General features: G+C 52.9%; 1 protein-coding gene across 1 annotated transcript; it reads left to right on the forward strand.

Annotated features, from left to right (window-relative positions):
• Positions 1-9286: 9286 nt before the first annotated feature.
• Positions 9287-14382, forward strand: LOC114484935 (1-phosphatidylinositol 4,5-bisphosphate phosphodiesterase beta-2-like; the record flags this gene model as incomplete). The annotated part of the gene is made up of 7 exons (XM_028484529.1): positions 9287-9370; positions 12303-12380; positions 13030-13098; positions 13719-13859; positions 13985-14064; positions 14147-14200; positions 14307-14382. Coding segments are annotated over exons 1-7 (582 nt in total), but the record flags the coding sequence as incomplete, so codon positions are not given.
• Positions 14383-14404: the final 22 nt, after the last annotated feature.

The raw sequence follows: 14404 nt of genomic DNA on the forward strand, positions 1-14404 counted from the left end.
TTAAGTTCTGCAGGAGGGCCCAGAGGATACGCTGGTTATCAAAGCAAAGAGGAGTGCACTGGTGAGAAGCTGAGTTTTGGCTGTCCTACGCAGGCCAGGGCTGACAGCAAGAGGCCAAAACAGAACTGGCTCCCTAATAGCAATGGGGATGTTAGGACTGCGAAACGATAGAAGCCAGAGATTGGCACCCTATTGTAATAAGCAGCAAGTCACAGTGTCAATGTGTGTGGGGGGGTCCTGACAATAGAGCTATGCAGATGGTTAAAAGGTCATAGCATCTCTGGGGCAAATTAGTGTGAAGAGTGCCTTTTTTTTCACATTTTTGCAAGTCACTTAAATGTGGCTTTATAGACAACAGCTGGATTCTCATATCTGCTTTGATTGGCAATATGTTGTTTTGGTTAAAATATGTGAAGAAAATCCAGCCTCACGAATATATGTATTAACAGTTGGAAAAGAGAGGAGCATTTTAATAGACTTTTCAGCTAATTGTGGGCATTTTCCTTTGATACTACAAAACTCAACAAGTAGTATTTTCTTAAATGGTAGTTGTAATGTAGAATATGAAACTATGTCAGTGAACTTTTTGTACTCAATGATATTAAAGTCTATTGATCTACCTTGCATTCTGAATGGCTCTTCTACCTATGCATGATTTTGTAACATCCTTTGGTCATTTGGAAAATATTGGTTCATTGAACTATACAGATCTTTCAAACATTGATACAATTCATTATACAATACTAAAAATCATATTTGTTAGTATCATCAGAAAAAGGTTTAAGTATTGGGAATCTGTCAAGTTCATGATAGTGCATACACGTTTCCTAAAATTCTAATTTTCATTTGAAAGCTCAAATTGTATCATTGGCAAAAAATACTATCAGTTGCTTTCCTCAAAGTCACAGGCCTACTTGGTTTGAATCTGAGAAAATACCTGCCAGATAACCAAGTCTGAATGACCATAGTTTACCTGTCAGTTTTTGTAGAGTGAAAATGGTGTTCTATGAAAAAAAATCGCTAGTTTAGCTCATACTCAGTTGCACAATTGCTTTTTCTTGAGAGAACCATTATATTTCTGGGTGCAGTACGGTACTTGCTATTTAATTACAGAGAATATTAAAAAGACATGTTTTTAAGGGTTATGATTTAATAAAATTTAACAAATTTTATTGCTTCATTAAGGACATTCTTAAGTGAAACTGACTCTTTTCTTCCCTTCCTCCCTCCCTCCCTCCCTTTCTTCCTTCCTTCCTTCCTACCTGCCTGCCTTCCTTCCTTCCCCTTTCCTCCCTCCCTCCGTCCTTTCTTTTTTTCTTTTTCCTTCCTTCTTTTTTTACAATGAACTACCAGAACAGTTTAGTGCCACTGCCTTGGTTTGATAAGGTGCCAGAAATTTTATCCAACATTGTGTTTGCACCATCAGTGCAAATGTCAACACAGTTAAAAAGGTATATAATGTCTTAGTATTATTATGCAAATATTTTGACCTTGTGAAATACCTGAAATGGTCTCAGGGACCCCCAGCGATCTGCAGACCACACACAGAATTGCTGAGCAGTACAATGAAAAGAAATCAGGAGTGAAAGATCAGGAGGTTGGTGACAGTTGCTCCAATAAAAAGTCACGATACCTGTCTGGTTTCCAGACCTGACTCAGTTTTCAGATCCAGAGCTCTTTTTTTTTTTTTTTTTTTTTTTAAATTTACTTACTTTATTTTTGGCTGCGTTGGGTCTTTATTGCTGTGCGTGGGCTTTCTCTAATTGCAGCGAGCGGGGGCTACTCTTCATTGCGGCGCGCTGGCTTCTCATTGTGGTGGCTTCTCATGCTGTGGAGCACAGGATCTAGGCACGTGGGCTTCAGTAGTTGTGGCACACAGGCTCAGTAGTTGTGGCTCACGGGCTCTAGAGCACAGGCTCAGTAATTGTGGTGCACGGGCTTAGTTGCTCCGCGGCATGTGGGATCTCCCCGGACCAGGGCTCAAACCCGTGTCCCCTGCATTGGCAGGAGGCAGATCCAGAACCCTTTGACTGAAGCAGAGGTTGGGTCTCCAGGAGGAAGGCTTCCGTAATACTATGGCAATACAGTAATGATTTTCTACTCCTTCCCCAAAGGGACCTATGGCCATTTACTTGGGTAACTGTACAGTGGGGAAAGTGGAATAGCCAAACATTTTAAGGTCATGCCGTGTCTGAGTTGACACTGATATCTGGAGACCTGAATCATCACCATGGCTGCCTGGCAGAGTGGCCCTACATAAAAATATGTACAGGCTCATGGGCTGTAGAAAACGGCTCGATGAGTTGGTTAGAGGCCTAGAAAGGGAAACAATGGAAAATTGGGAAGAAGAAGAGGCACATGGATGTATCTATGGGAGTGGACACAAAGTGTGAAGATCTATACATTGCATGTTAATGTCCACCCGAGAGCATCCACCATGGAGGAGGGGCTAAATAGCCAAGTAGATAGAATGACTTGGCTAGTTGACATTAGCCAGCCTCTGTCATCTACCACTTGTGCTGGCCCAACAGGCATATGGAAAAGTGGTCATGTTGCCATAGATGGAGGCTACACATAAGCATATAGTGTATGGTGGCAGGGGTGCACCCAGCAGAATGGACTCCCACTCACCAAGGCTGGCCTTTTTATTGTTGCTGCCAAATCTCCAACCTGCCAACATCTGATGTTACTTGGTAACAAGGTGACTACATTGCACCTGTTCTAATCGGGAAGGCTTGATGATTCATCTTGACTTGAATCAGCATCTATTCTGGACGGCTTTTTCTTTCCTGCTAAAGGCCTCAACCAGCACCACTCTCTGAGAGCTTAAAGAGCATTTGATTCACAGATATGGGATCTCACATAACATTACATCAGACCAAAAGTCCCACTTTACAGCAAAAGAATGGGCACACGGTCGTAGAATCTTCTGGGCCTATCACATTCATCGCTATCCACTGGTGAATAGAGCTGATAGAGTGAAAGAAAAGCCTTTCAAAGGTGCAGCTGAAGCACTGTTTTAGAGACGATGGGACACCATGCTCCAGGATAAAGTATGTACCCTATTCGATAACTATAATATGGTGCTATGGGCCAACAGGTAGGATATAAAAGCCTAATAAACAAGGGGTTGAAGTAGGAATAACCCCACTCACCATCACTCCCAGTGATCCTTTGGGGGGAATTCGTGGTTCCTATTCCTACAGTTCTAGGATCTCTGGGTTTAGAGAATCTAGTTCCCAGTGGTAGAACACTTCCACGAGGGCACAGAAAAAGAATCCCATCAACTTTAAGTGTTGCTGCTTCCTGCCTTTTAGATTCCTTGTACCAAGACACCAGCAGGCAAAAAAAAAAAAAAAAAAAAAAGAGTCGCTACCTGCCAGGGGTACTTGACCCTGATCCTTGGGAAGAGATAGGGCTGCTGCTATATAATGGGGTCAGGGAAGAAGATCTTGTACCAAGACACCAGCAGGCAAAAAAAAAAAAAAAAAAAAAGAGTCGCTACCTGCCAGGGGTACTTGACCCTGATCCTTGGGAAGAGATAGGGCTGCTGCTATATAATGGGGTCAGGGAAGAAGATGTTTGGCACCCAGGCAATCCTCTAGGGTGTCTCTTGGTACTCCCCTGCCCAATTTTGATAGTAAGTGGACAAATTCAGCAGCATGGTTTGAAAAGGGCATGGTGGTTAGGAGCTCAGACTCCTTGGGGAATGAGGATCTGAGTCACCCCACCAGGTAAGCCACCTAGACCAGGAGAGGTACAAGCTGAAGGTAAAGAGAATCTAGAATGGGTAATGGAGGGATGCTGAATATCAGTGTGACACCAAGACAAGCTTCAGTAGTGAGGGCTAAGTTCAACCTACTTATCTTCCTATAAGTTTCTCAGAGGAAACAATCACTAGAATTCTGGAGGGGCTATTCCCAGGCAGAGGGTGCTTACCATATGATGCAAAGAGTTCCATGGAGGCTGTGCAAAGGGGGTACTGTCATGGCTGCTATGGTGCACCACCCAGATCCTGCCTCTGGGACCAAGAAGCTTATCCCCAAGTTGCTAGGAGTGTTGGCAGCTGAACGCTCACAGCTGAGTCTCTCCCTGGGCATTTCCGTCAGCTGCCAAAGGGAGCTGCCTTGCCTGACTTCATGAGGGATAATCTGCCTAGTCAATGTTGCCGGGTGGGGGTGGGGCGTTCAACCTCAGTTGGGGCAGCTCTGAAGTGTCATCCCAACCCCCGAGCTCCCTGTGGAGGCGTCCTTTGTTGTGACTGCATCCTTGATCAATTTCTTCCTCTGCTCAGTCTTGATTCCTTCCCTCCCTCAGATGTGTTGTTTCTGAGAGCACTTCCCAATAAACTTCCTACAAGAAGCAAATCTCTGTTTCATAATGTTTCATGAGAAACCTGACCTAAGGCAGTCACCTCAGTCACCTCAGATTCCAACCTTTAGGACCCAGGTGAACAAGTCTCATCCATTTGAAGGTGGACCGCCTGACCACCTTTATGTCCATGCTGTGGTTCCCTCCACCAGCCCTCACAGAATGTCAGGTGCATCCTACATCCTGGCCACCTTCCACCAAATGCCCTCCAGCTTGTGCGTTTCCCCGTGATAAAGCCACTGAGACTGAAGTCCCCGAGTGCGTTAGATGTGGTCTGACATGCCAAGAATGAGAATGCGACCGACTCTTCCTTGGTTCTAGAGCCCTGGCTGCACATTGGAACCAAGACTGAAGCTCTTTGGAAACCCAAACGCCTCACTTCCTTCCCCTCTCCCCACCCACCCATCCCAGGTCCTGAATCAGAGGGTCTGGGAACAGCAAGGAGCATCCAGTGTTACCAGAGCTCCCCAGGCGATTCTGATTGATATCAAGATGGACAGTCACTGGGCTCAGTACTCCACTTTAATTCAGCAGCCTAAGAGTCTGTCCGTTTTTTTGGCAGCCTTCTCGTTTGACTCATATGAAGCTGGCTGTCGGTGAAAACCCTCAGTTTTATTCACACATGCTTCTGCTAAGCCGCTACTTCCCCACCCTGTCCTTGTACAGTCAGTGCCTTGGAGCCAAGCCCGGATCTCTCAGTTAAGCCCTGTTCATTTTACCTTGTGAGGTTCAGGCTGTTGCTCCAACAGGTTAGGATGTTTTGGGATCCTGAGTCCTGTCTCTCAACACCTCCCCTATCCTCACTGGCCTCCTGCTATTCACAAAGTTGAGGGGCCGGTTCACTGTGGCTTTGCCCAGGTCCTGATAAACAGATGGACCAGGACGGGAGTAAGGAGGGAAGCAATCAATCAATTCTGAGGGCACTCCTTATGTGCAATGCACCATGCCCACCTGGAGAAGGATGTTGTCTAACTTATTTCCATCACACTTATGAAAATGGGTCCATTTCACAGACAGATAAACAGAGGCAGAGAAGACGAGCAATGTGTCCAAGAACCCCCGGTGGGGGGAAGAGCCGATCCTTTTCCTGCCATCTTCAGCTCTCATCTCTAGGTTTGTCATCTCTCAGAGAAAGGGACAAGGTTGGCCCTTCTGATGGGACAGAGATTTTTAGAGCTGGAAGGAATCTTGGAACTGATCAAAAACTTAACAGATCAGGGAGCTCAGGTAACTTGCCAAGATCTCACAGCTAACCTTTGCTCTGGTTGAGATTAAAATCTAGGTTTCTTGAGGACGGATCCAATGTTCCCCTAGTTACACCTCCAGGTAAGTTTGATCCAAAATGATACTTCAAAGGGAAACACACATGGGACTGATTCTTTTCTACTTCTAAGTCCAGGATGGTTCCTTCTATGATTCTAGGAGGGGTTGGCATGGGAGGACAGGCAACGTCTTCCTCCTGGGTTTCTGCAGAGAACTCTTGATCGCCTGTCCTTTTTCCCTAAGGGATTAGAGCCTCAGCACCTGCTAACCAGCCTTGTCCTTGCCTGCATTCACACTCAGCTCTCAGCGTGTGCAGAGGGTGGCTGGATCTGGAGCCACAGCTGGACATACAGCCGGACTGATGGACACCTCCTGGTCTTCACTGTCACGCCTGCCTCATCAGCTGTGATGGTGTGGAGGTGGTGGGAGGTTGGCGTTTGCCCGTGTCGTGACTTCACGAGTTCAGGCTGCTTGGGGGACAGCCTGCTTCAGGAGCACCCCTAACTCAGGCTGCCCTGGGAAGGTGGGTCCAGGCCCTGATGCACACAAACTGCTGGAAAAAAAAAAAAAACACAAAAAACCCAAAGAGCAAGTCAGTGAAGTTGTGGAAAGAATAGCAATATACACTGAGGAGGAAGTAATAAGAAACTGCTTTTCTCCTGTCGGCGTCTGCTAACAAGTAATAATAATAATAATATTGAGCTCATGTGAAGGCAGGGTATTAAGTACTTTACATCCATTGTATTATTTAATTCTTGTAGAGTTCTGTGAGGCATAATTATCCCCATCTTACAGGTAAGAAAGTTGAGGCACAGGACTGTTACAAGATAAACCAGCTAGTAAGTGGCTGGGTTCATAGAGTAGTGAGCCCAGCCTGGCTCCCTGTGCCTGACTAGGAAACAGATCTTCAAGGATGCAACATCTGAGCCAATCTTCATTCCAGAAGTAAACTAGCCACTGGCCCAAGACACTCAACAGGCCTCCGGGCTTCTGAACCCCACTGCTTCATCAGGTAAGTCATGGTATCAGGTAAGAAACCCACCTAATCTGACTCTCTTGTTTGTCTGGTAACTGGGCCACTCAAAGATCTGAGTTCAACTTCCACTGCTAAACTTCTCTGATGAACAGGTTGAGAAACCAAAAAGCAAGAGGTCCCCACACAAAGCTACCAAGTGAGCAAGTGACTTCGGGACCTGCCCCCGGGGCTCCAGGCCACCAGTATCTCCCTGGGAGACAGTACAACCTTCTACGGCCCAAAGTTCTCACAGCCTTCTATGGCCCAAAGCTGGGACATGCCAAACTCTCCAGCATACCCATCTTCACAACTGATCCAGACCCAGCAGCGACTTCCCTAAGGGTCTGCCTTCCCAGCCTTTCCCCAGGAGGCACGTGCTCTCCAGTGCGCCCAGCAGGGGGCATCCTCGCCCTTCACCTTCTGCCCTGGGTGGGGATGAGGTTGGCAGACTGTCTGAGGCGCCCTCTTCTCAGCTCAGCCCAGGAGCCATTCTCCCAAACTGTGTATTCGTGTGACCCCTCTGATTTTCTCTATATCCATTATTTACACAATATTTTTGTCAATTCACATTTAAAAAAACCTAAATGTATTTTTAAAGGAAAAAAATCCCTCTTGGATGAAGGTTTTCCCAGCTCCCTTTGCTGCTTGGATTTCTTGCATTCTGAGGGCTGCTTTGCAGGATGTGGGCAGGCGAGGACAGACGAAGCTACAGTTGGGGGTCTCAAGAACAGGGTCCAGGCAGTGTCATCACTGGGTAAAGATGGGTGAGGCTTTATTCTGTGGATTCAGAGCCTCAAACTTCAGAGCCGGAGATAGAAAGGGTAAAAGAGTAAAGAGCCCTGAAATCCTTGCCTTCCTTGGGGCGCCCCCAATCCTGTGAAATGAGAGAGCCTCCACCTTCCCCATCCCCGTGCCGAGGGAGAGAGAGGGGATTGTCTTTCCAGGCCCAAAGTAGAGAGAAGGCTGCAGGGTGGACCAGAGGGAGGGACTTGGGTACAGGAGCAGGGGCGGCTGCAGGTGACAGGTGCAGGGGCTTTGGGAAGGGACAGGGATTTCCCTTGCAAAATGCATTCAAACAGACAGAGAGTGAACCTGATCCCAGGGAGAGAATTGGAAGAGCAGGAGACACCAGTGGGGCCCCCAGAGGGGTCCAATGCTGGAGGGACAAGGGAGGAAAGATGAGAGACAGCAGGGCTTAGAGGGAGGGGAGAGAGGCCGAGTCCTGAGGGCACAGGGCATGGCAGCATGGAGGATTCCCAAGCTGTTTCCACAGGTTCAGTCAGGCCTTGCTCCAGGATCCACCCCAGTGGTCTTAGAATTATTTTTCCAGGGCTTATTTTTGTGCTAGGAGCCCCCTCATCTCCAACCCCTAGAGGCCCCCATCCTCCTGCCCTGGCCCGGACTGGCCATCAGAGGCAGTTCTAGGGCCTGGGTGAGGGTCCCGCTGTTGTCAGGGGGTGGCACGAATGTCCATGGTGGGACCTGGAACAGAAAGCCGGGCCCTGAGAGGGGAAGGAAGTCTGGGGCAGAGCTCCCGGCTCCCCCAGCTGGGTTAAGAAGGGTGATGAGAGCAGATTAGGCAAGAGGAAGTGGGCTGGGCTGGACTGGGCTGTGACTGAGCTCCCGGCCGGGCCCTGGGCCGGAGCAGAGTTAGGGCCATGAGCCCTGAGCAGCACCCCGAGCTGAGGCCCCTGCGAGCAGCCCTCCTGCCCCAAGCGTTCTCTCCCACAGGCCCCGGCACAGGGCAGAGGAGGGAGCCTGGCGGGACAGCAAGGTGGAGGCTGGTGGCTGAGGGGTGCTTGAAGCAGCCGTGTGTGGAGCGGCGGCTGGTCAGTGAGGTTTCAGGCCTCGTCCAGGCCGAGAGGAGGGAGTCACGTGTGACGCGGGTGACGCGGGTGACGCGGGTGAGGGGCGCGATTGCCTCACTTGCACCTCATTTTCATGGGGAGGAAGCACCGAGAAGGAAGAGCTGGGTGTTCAGCAGACTTTGCTTATTCAAAATGCTCAGTTCCAGCTGGACCCTGCTCCTCCCTCAACTGCCACCTCCAGGGTGGTCCCAGGCTCCTCGGCCTCTGAGAGTGACCCCTGTGCTCTGGACCCCACCTCTGCGGGGGTCCCTTCCCCTGTGAGCTCCTTGCTCGCCCCCCTCAGTGTCCACCTGGGCAGCAGTATCCCCAGCTGGCCCCTTCCCACATCTGACCAGGGATTACCCCTGGGACGGAGAGGCCCCTGCTCCGAGGCAGCCAGGCCTCGGGGACCTGCCTCTCAGTGCTGAGCAGCACAGAGAAGGAAGCCCTGAGCAGGAAGTGCTGAGGCAAGGGGTGAGAGCGCGGGGCTTTGCGGAGGGGAGCCCGGCCTCCCTGGGCCGGAGCAGCGACCACAGCCCCCCACTGCGGGCGGGCGGGAAGAGGCCGATTTAAAAGGCAGATGGGCCTCTGGCCGAAGCACTCAGCTCTGCACCCAGCTACTGCCCCCCGCGGGCTGTAAGAGCGCCCAGACTTCCGGACTAGCTGGGGCGGGTGCCATGTGAGCCCAGCTAGTCTCCCCCACCCCACCCCCCCCCCGCCCGCCCTCCTTCCTCCCCTCCTCCTGCGCGCTGTGCCTGCCCAGCCTCTCCTAAGACAGACGCTTGGTGCTATGTCTCTGCTTAACCCTGTCCTGCAACCCCCCGGGGTGAAGGCCTATCTGAGCCAAGGGGAGCGCTTCATCAGATGGGATGATGTGAGTGGGGCTGGGCAAGAGGGCTGCAGGGGTGGCGGCCGCGCTGCTTGGGGCTTTGCCGGTGGTGGGCGGGGGGCTGGCTTGGTTTATGTCTGCCAGGACTCAGGCGCCTGTGTGGCTTGGCCAGGCAGCTGACACAACTACCCAGATAAACAAACCTGGGCGGGAGGGTGTGTGCCCCGAGCCCGTGTCCCTGGGCTGCTGGGGCTAAGGCTCTGTGTCTGGATGTGGGAAGACGATGGCTGCCTGGGTGGTCATAGGAGGAAATTTCTTTGGGTCTGGGTCTGTCTTTCCCCAAAGCCCCCAGGAAGAGAAGGGTGTGTTGCTCCTGGTCTCGGCAGTGGGAGGAAAGGTGTCCCAGAGCTGAGGCAGGGCCAGCAGCAGAGGTGAGCCAGGCCCCTACTCCCAGCACAGACAGCCCATTCCAGCCCCAGCCAGACTCCTGGACTCGAATCCTCGCTCCTCCCCACCTGGCCCCGGCCCTGTCCCTGGGATGCCCTGCTCTCCCCCAGCTGCTGTGGGGTGGCCACGAAAGGCTCCTGGACCCCAAGTGAGAACTAGAGGCTCTCCTCCCAGGGGCCTGGGAGGGAACGGATAGACTTCTGCTTCCGCCAGCTGCTCTCAGCCTGGCTCCCTGACGCCGGCCCGTCTGCAGGGAAGGGGAAACCACACTTTGCCCCGCACCTCTGTCTCCACTGTGTCTGCTGCTTCCCAAACTGGGCCTGCTTCCCAGCCTCCGGTCCTCCTGGAGCCTGAAGATGTGTGTGTTGCCATAGGCCAGGGATTCTCCTGGGCGGGTGAGGAGAACAACTTGGGGCCCCTCCTTCAGGGAGGTGAGACTGCTGGGCTGGCCCAGCATGACAGTCAGCGCTGGCTGCTCCCAGGAGGGGAACCTGAATTCTCTGGACTGGCTGCGGGGGGAGGAAGGGCCCTTAGGGCTGGTTCCTCCTCCTTACAGGTGGGATGAGGGGGCTCTGAGTCTGTGAGTTAAGGCTCTCAGGCCTTTGGGGCTGGGCTAGGCTGAGTAATCTGGTTACTGTGGGGAGCGGGCCTGTGGTGAGAGGCTTTCTGCTTCCCCATGAGTGGTGTGGTCACTGCGGCACGGTGGAGCCATGTCCCAGGAGCCCGTGGAATGAGGGAAGTGGCTCAGAATGAAAAGTGAAGCGGCCCCTCTCCGTTCCTCTGGGAAGCGCGTGTAACCTGACTGGGCAGAGGGTCATCAGGGATGGGGACGTGCTATGTGGCCTTCTCTGCAAGCCAGCATCCGTGTACCTGGCAGGCCCGCTGCCCTCCCCGAGGCAGGGCACTGCAGGGTCCTGGATCCTGCCTCCCACGAGCAGGAAACTTCCCCGTCACGGGGCACACGCCCCTGCCAGACGAGGCTCTGCTCTCAGACTGCCTTTGGCCCAGTAGGCAGATGACCTGGGTACTGGATAAGAACAATGCACAGGATGTAATCAACTCCCAGCTTACTTTTGTGTCCCACAGCCCGTTTACAATGTATTCTGTGGGAGAAGCTCCCCTATGACCCATGGAAGGAAACTCAGCCAGTCATGAGATGTTCCATTTGCTCCTGGGGAACAGACCAGCCTAGGACACTTTTCCTCACAAAGCCCAGTCTTACTTCAGAAACTAGTTATAACTCAGAACTCCAGTCTTAATTTAGAATGACATCTTCTGCCCCACCTCCAAGAATGGTTTCAGGTGGGCTGCAGGCCCTGTGGAAAGGCCTGTGGGAGGATTCCCTGATCTTCCTCTATGCCCACTAGGGGTGGGGTGCAGTGAGGAAGGAGGGAAAGAGGTACCAAAGTTCTTAACCGAGCAGCTGCTATCACGAAGTGGGCCTGGCGGAAGTGTAAGGCTTCTTCTTTCTCTCATGTGCATTTTTGAGGATTCTTAGGAGACCCTCCCCCTGAGCTGGGGATCTCTTATTTAGGGTCCTCCTGCCATCTCTGTTTCAGGAGGTCACTCGAAATTACTTCTTTAGCCCCGCAGAATCGTTACCACCCTCAACTTCCTGCACCTTCGGCTTTGCCCCTTTCACCCACAGGCCCACTCTGGACCCAGAAAATACTCACGGGTTCACTGCCCCACAGACTCTGGGGGTTCGGGCTCACCTAGCACACCAGCATCTCTCTCACCCGCTCAGTTTCCTGGGCAGGAGTCAGACCCCAGTTTGTCATGCATCACAACTGCAGGGGTGACAAAAGCTCTCCAAGTGCAAGCTTAAGGTGAGGGGTCAGGTACCCCAACCCTCCCTTCGGGAGGGAAGGGAAGGGAGCTCACAACACAGCTTTCTCCAAAATTAGGTTCCTCACACAGTATTCTCTTTCCCCCCATATCCTAACCGCCCCTGATCTGAGAACCTTTTTTTTGCAGAAGCTAGTCTTTGATGGTATTTTAGGCAAGAGGGGCTGGGTGCTGAGGCTGGGAGGTGGGAAGGCACTTGGGACAGCTGGGGGGTGGGGCGGTGGGGTTCATGGACGGAAGGACTGGGCAGGCAGGAAGCTTAGGCAGCTTTGCGGGAGTTGGGCTCTCAGCTCTCACCGTGTTCAGCTCTCCCGGGGGTAGCATGGAGTCTTGGTGAGAGACATTCTACCTCTTTGGCTGAGCTGTGGGCCTTGAAAACAGGGTGAGGTGGGGGCCAAGACCCTGCTTGGGGTCTAGAGGGTGATCTTCTATTTGGGATTTAGTGGGGAAACCCTCTTCTCTTCCAGAAATGTCATCTCCAGTCCTCTACCCCTCCCCACCCCTGGTTCAGAGCTTTTAAGGCTTATACCCAGCCCTTAGCTCTGGAGAACAAAGAGAAATGCCTGCAGATCCCTGGGACAGCCACCTCCTAGGCAGATGGTGAGCTCTGAAACCCCTGGCCTGGGCCAGGAAAGCCTGGCCTGAAGTCTCAGAGCAGGGAGCTGACTCCTTCTCTCTGCAGGAAACAACAATAGCCTCCCCGGTTATCCTCCGGGTGGATCCCAAGGGCTACTACTTGTACTGGACATATCAGAGTAAGGTGAGGCAGCCCCTACCTACCATGGCCCTGAGTTCCTGCTGATCTATTGAGTCCAAGCAGCCTCTCGATGACACAGGGTTGGAGGTGTGGATGCCAGGAGTATAGAATGACTGGGAAGGATGGCTCTGGGGGGATCTCCTGTGGGCAGGGGCTATTTGCCTTGGGAGGGAGGATGTAGTCACTCCAACCATGGCTGCCTTGGGCCCAGATGCTTCAGCTTTAGCATCCCTTGGAGAGAGAGAGAGAGAGAAAGGAATTAGAGCTACTGCTGAAGGCTGATTCCCTGCCTGTGGTTCTGGGTAAACTTGAGGGCTCAGAGAGATCAGAGAAGGTCCTCAGCACCTGGGTGGAAGAAAGGGAGGGGGAACCTGGGGAGAGTCCAGGATGGTGGAGGGGAGGCTGGAGGTCACAGCTCCCAAGTAACTCGAGTGGCCAGGGGAGGAGTGGCCAGAGAGGAAGGGAGGAGGGTCACCATGAGGAAGGAGAGCCCGATCGCTGAGAAGGGAAGGCTGGGGTCTGGGAAGCCCCACAGTCTTGGCATCTAGAGAAGGCAGCTGGCCAAGATGTGAAGGGATGTGAAGCTCCCTCCTCGCTGCCCTTCATTCTTGACCTGATATCTTTGTCCATATCCTGTCTTTGCTCCTACCAGGAGATGGAGTTTCTGGATATCACCAGCATCCGGGACACCCGCTTTGGGAAGTTTGCCAAGATGCCCAAGGTAAGTGGGCCCAGTAGCAGCCCAGGCTCAGCACGGCCACCAGCTCCACGGGGCTGGGGCGGGAGTCCCTGTGGGGGCAGGGAGCCTGATCTCTGGAGCCAGGGGGAAGGGTCCGTGGGCTGAGCAGAAGGGTCTCTCCCTGAGCTGAGGAAGGGGCATGACTGCTCCCTGGCCTGCTGGGGCTTTGGTATCAGGGCACAGTGGATGGAGATGTTGCGTGGCCAGCTACTGCCCCTAGAGCACCCCAGGCCGTCTGGGAGGTGTTGCTTGCATCCTCTCCCCCTCCTCCCCGACTGCTTTGCCTATATTTGCCTGATGCTGGCAGGAAAATTGGAGGAAAGGATTGGTGGGAAAAGCAGGATTCCCTGAGACTGGGGACTAAGAATCTGTCTTCAAATGAAAAATGGCAAACAAAATACACAGAACTCCTAGGCCCCAAAGTCTTGGTTAATCTCTTCCCGTGGGCCTCTCCCTCCCGTGGCTCCTAAGATGGGCACGGATGCGATGCCACCCCCGTGGGCCAGACTTCACGTGGCTGAGAGGGGAAGACAGGGAGAGCCACAGTGGGCAGGGACGGGGGCACACACCTCTGATCCTAACCGTGTCACGACCTGCTGCAGAGCCAGAAGCTCCGGGATGTCTTCAACATGGACTTGCCTGACAACAACTTCCTGCTGAAGACGCTCACCGTGGTGTCTGGCCCTGACATGGTGGACCTCACCTTCCATAACTTCGTTTCCTACAAGGAGAACGTGGGCAAGGTGCACCGGGGGCGCCTGGCCTGGGGCTGGGCACCTGGGAGAGCCTGAGAGACAGGCCTGGGCCATGGCGTGGGGCGGCACCTTTGTGGTTGGGGGCCTGACTGCTATGCCCTGGGGTCCTGCAGGACTGGGCTGAAGATGTCCTGGCTCTGGCCAAGCACCCGCTGATGGCCAACGCCTCCCGCGGCACATTCCTGGACAAGGGGTAAGTGACCGCCTGCCTGGCCTGAGCGCGTGGGGCTAAGTGTGTCAGCCCGGGCCTTGACAGGCTGCTTTCTGCCCACCAGCCTGGTGAAGCTCAAGATGCAGCTCAACCCTGAAGGGAAGATTCCTGTGAAGAAGTGAGTCTCCCCTCCTCCCTCCCCACATGTCCTCTGAGCTCCCCAAGGCCTTCCCTCTCCAGGCCTGACCCCTCTCTTGGCCTGGTGCCTTTCTCTGCTTCTTCAGTTTTTTCCAGATGTTTCCTGCTGACCGCAAGCGGGTGGAAGCTGCCCTCAGCGCCTGCCACCTCCCAAAAGGCAAGGTGAGTGGTTCCCCCCTCCCCA

This window comes from Physeter macrocephalus, unplaced genomic scaffold (genome assembly GCF_002837175.3).
Source record: "Physeter macrocephalus isolate SW-GA unplaced genomic scaffold, ASM283717v5 random_190, whole genome shotgun sequence".
NCBI lineage: Eukaryota > Metazoa > Chordata > Mammalia > Artiodactyla > Physeteridae > Physeter > Physeter macrocephalus.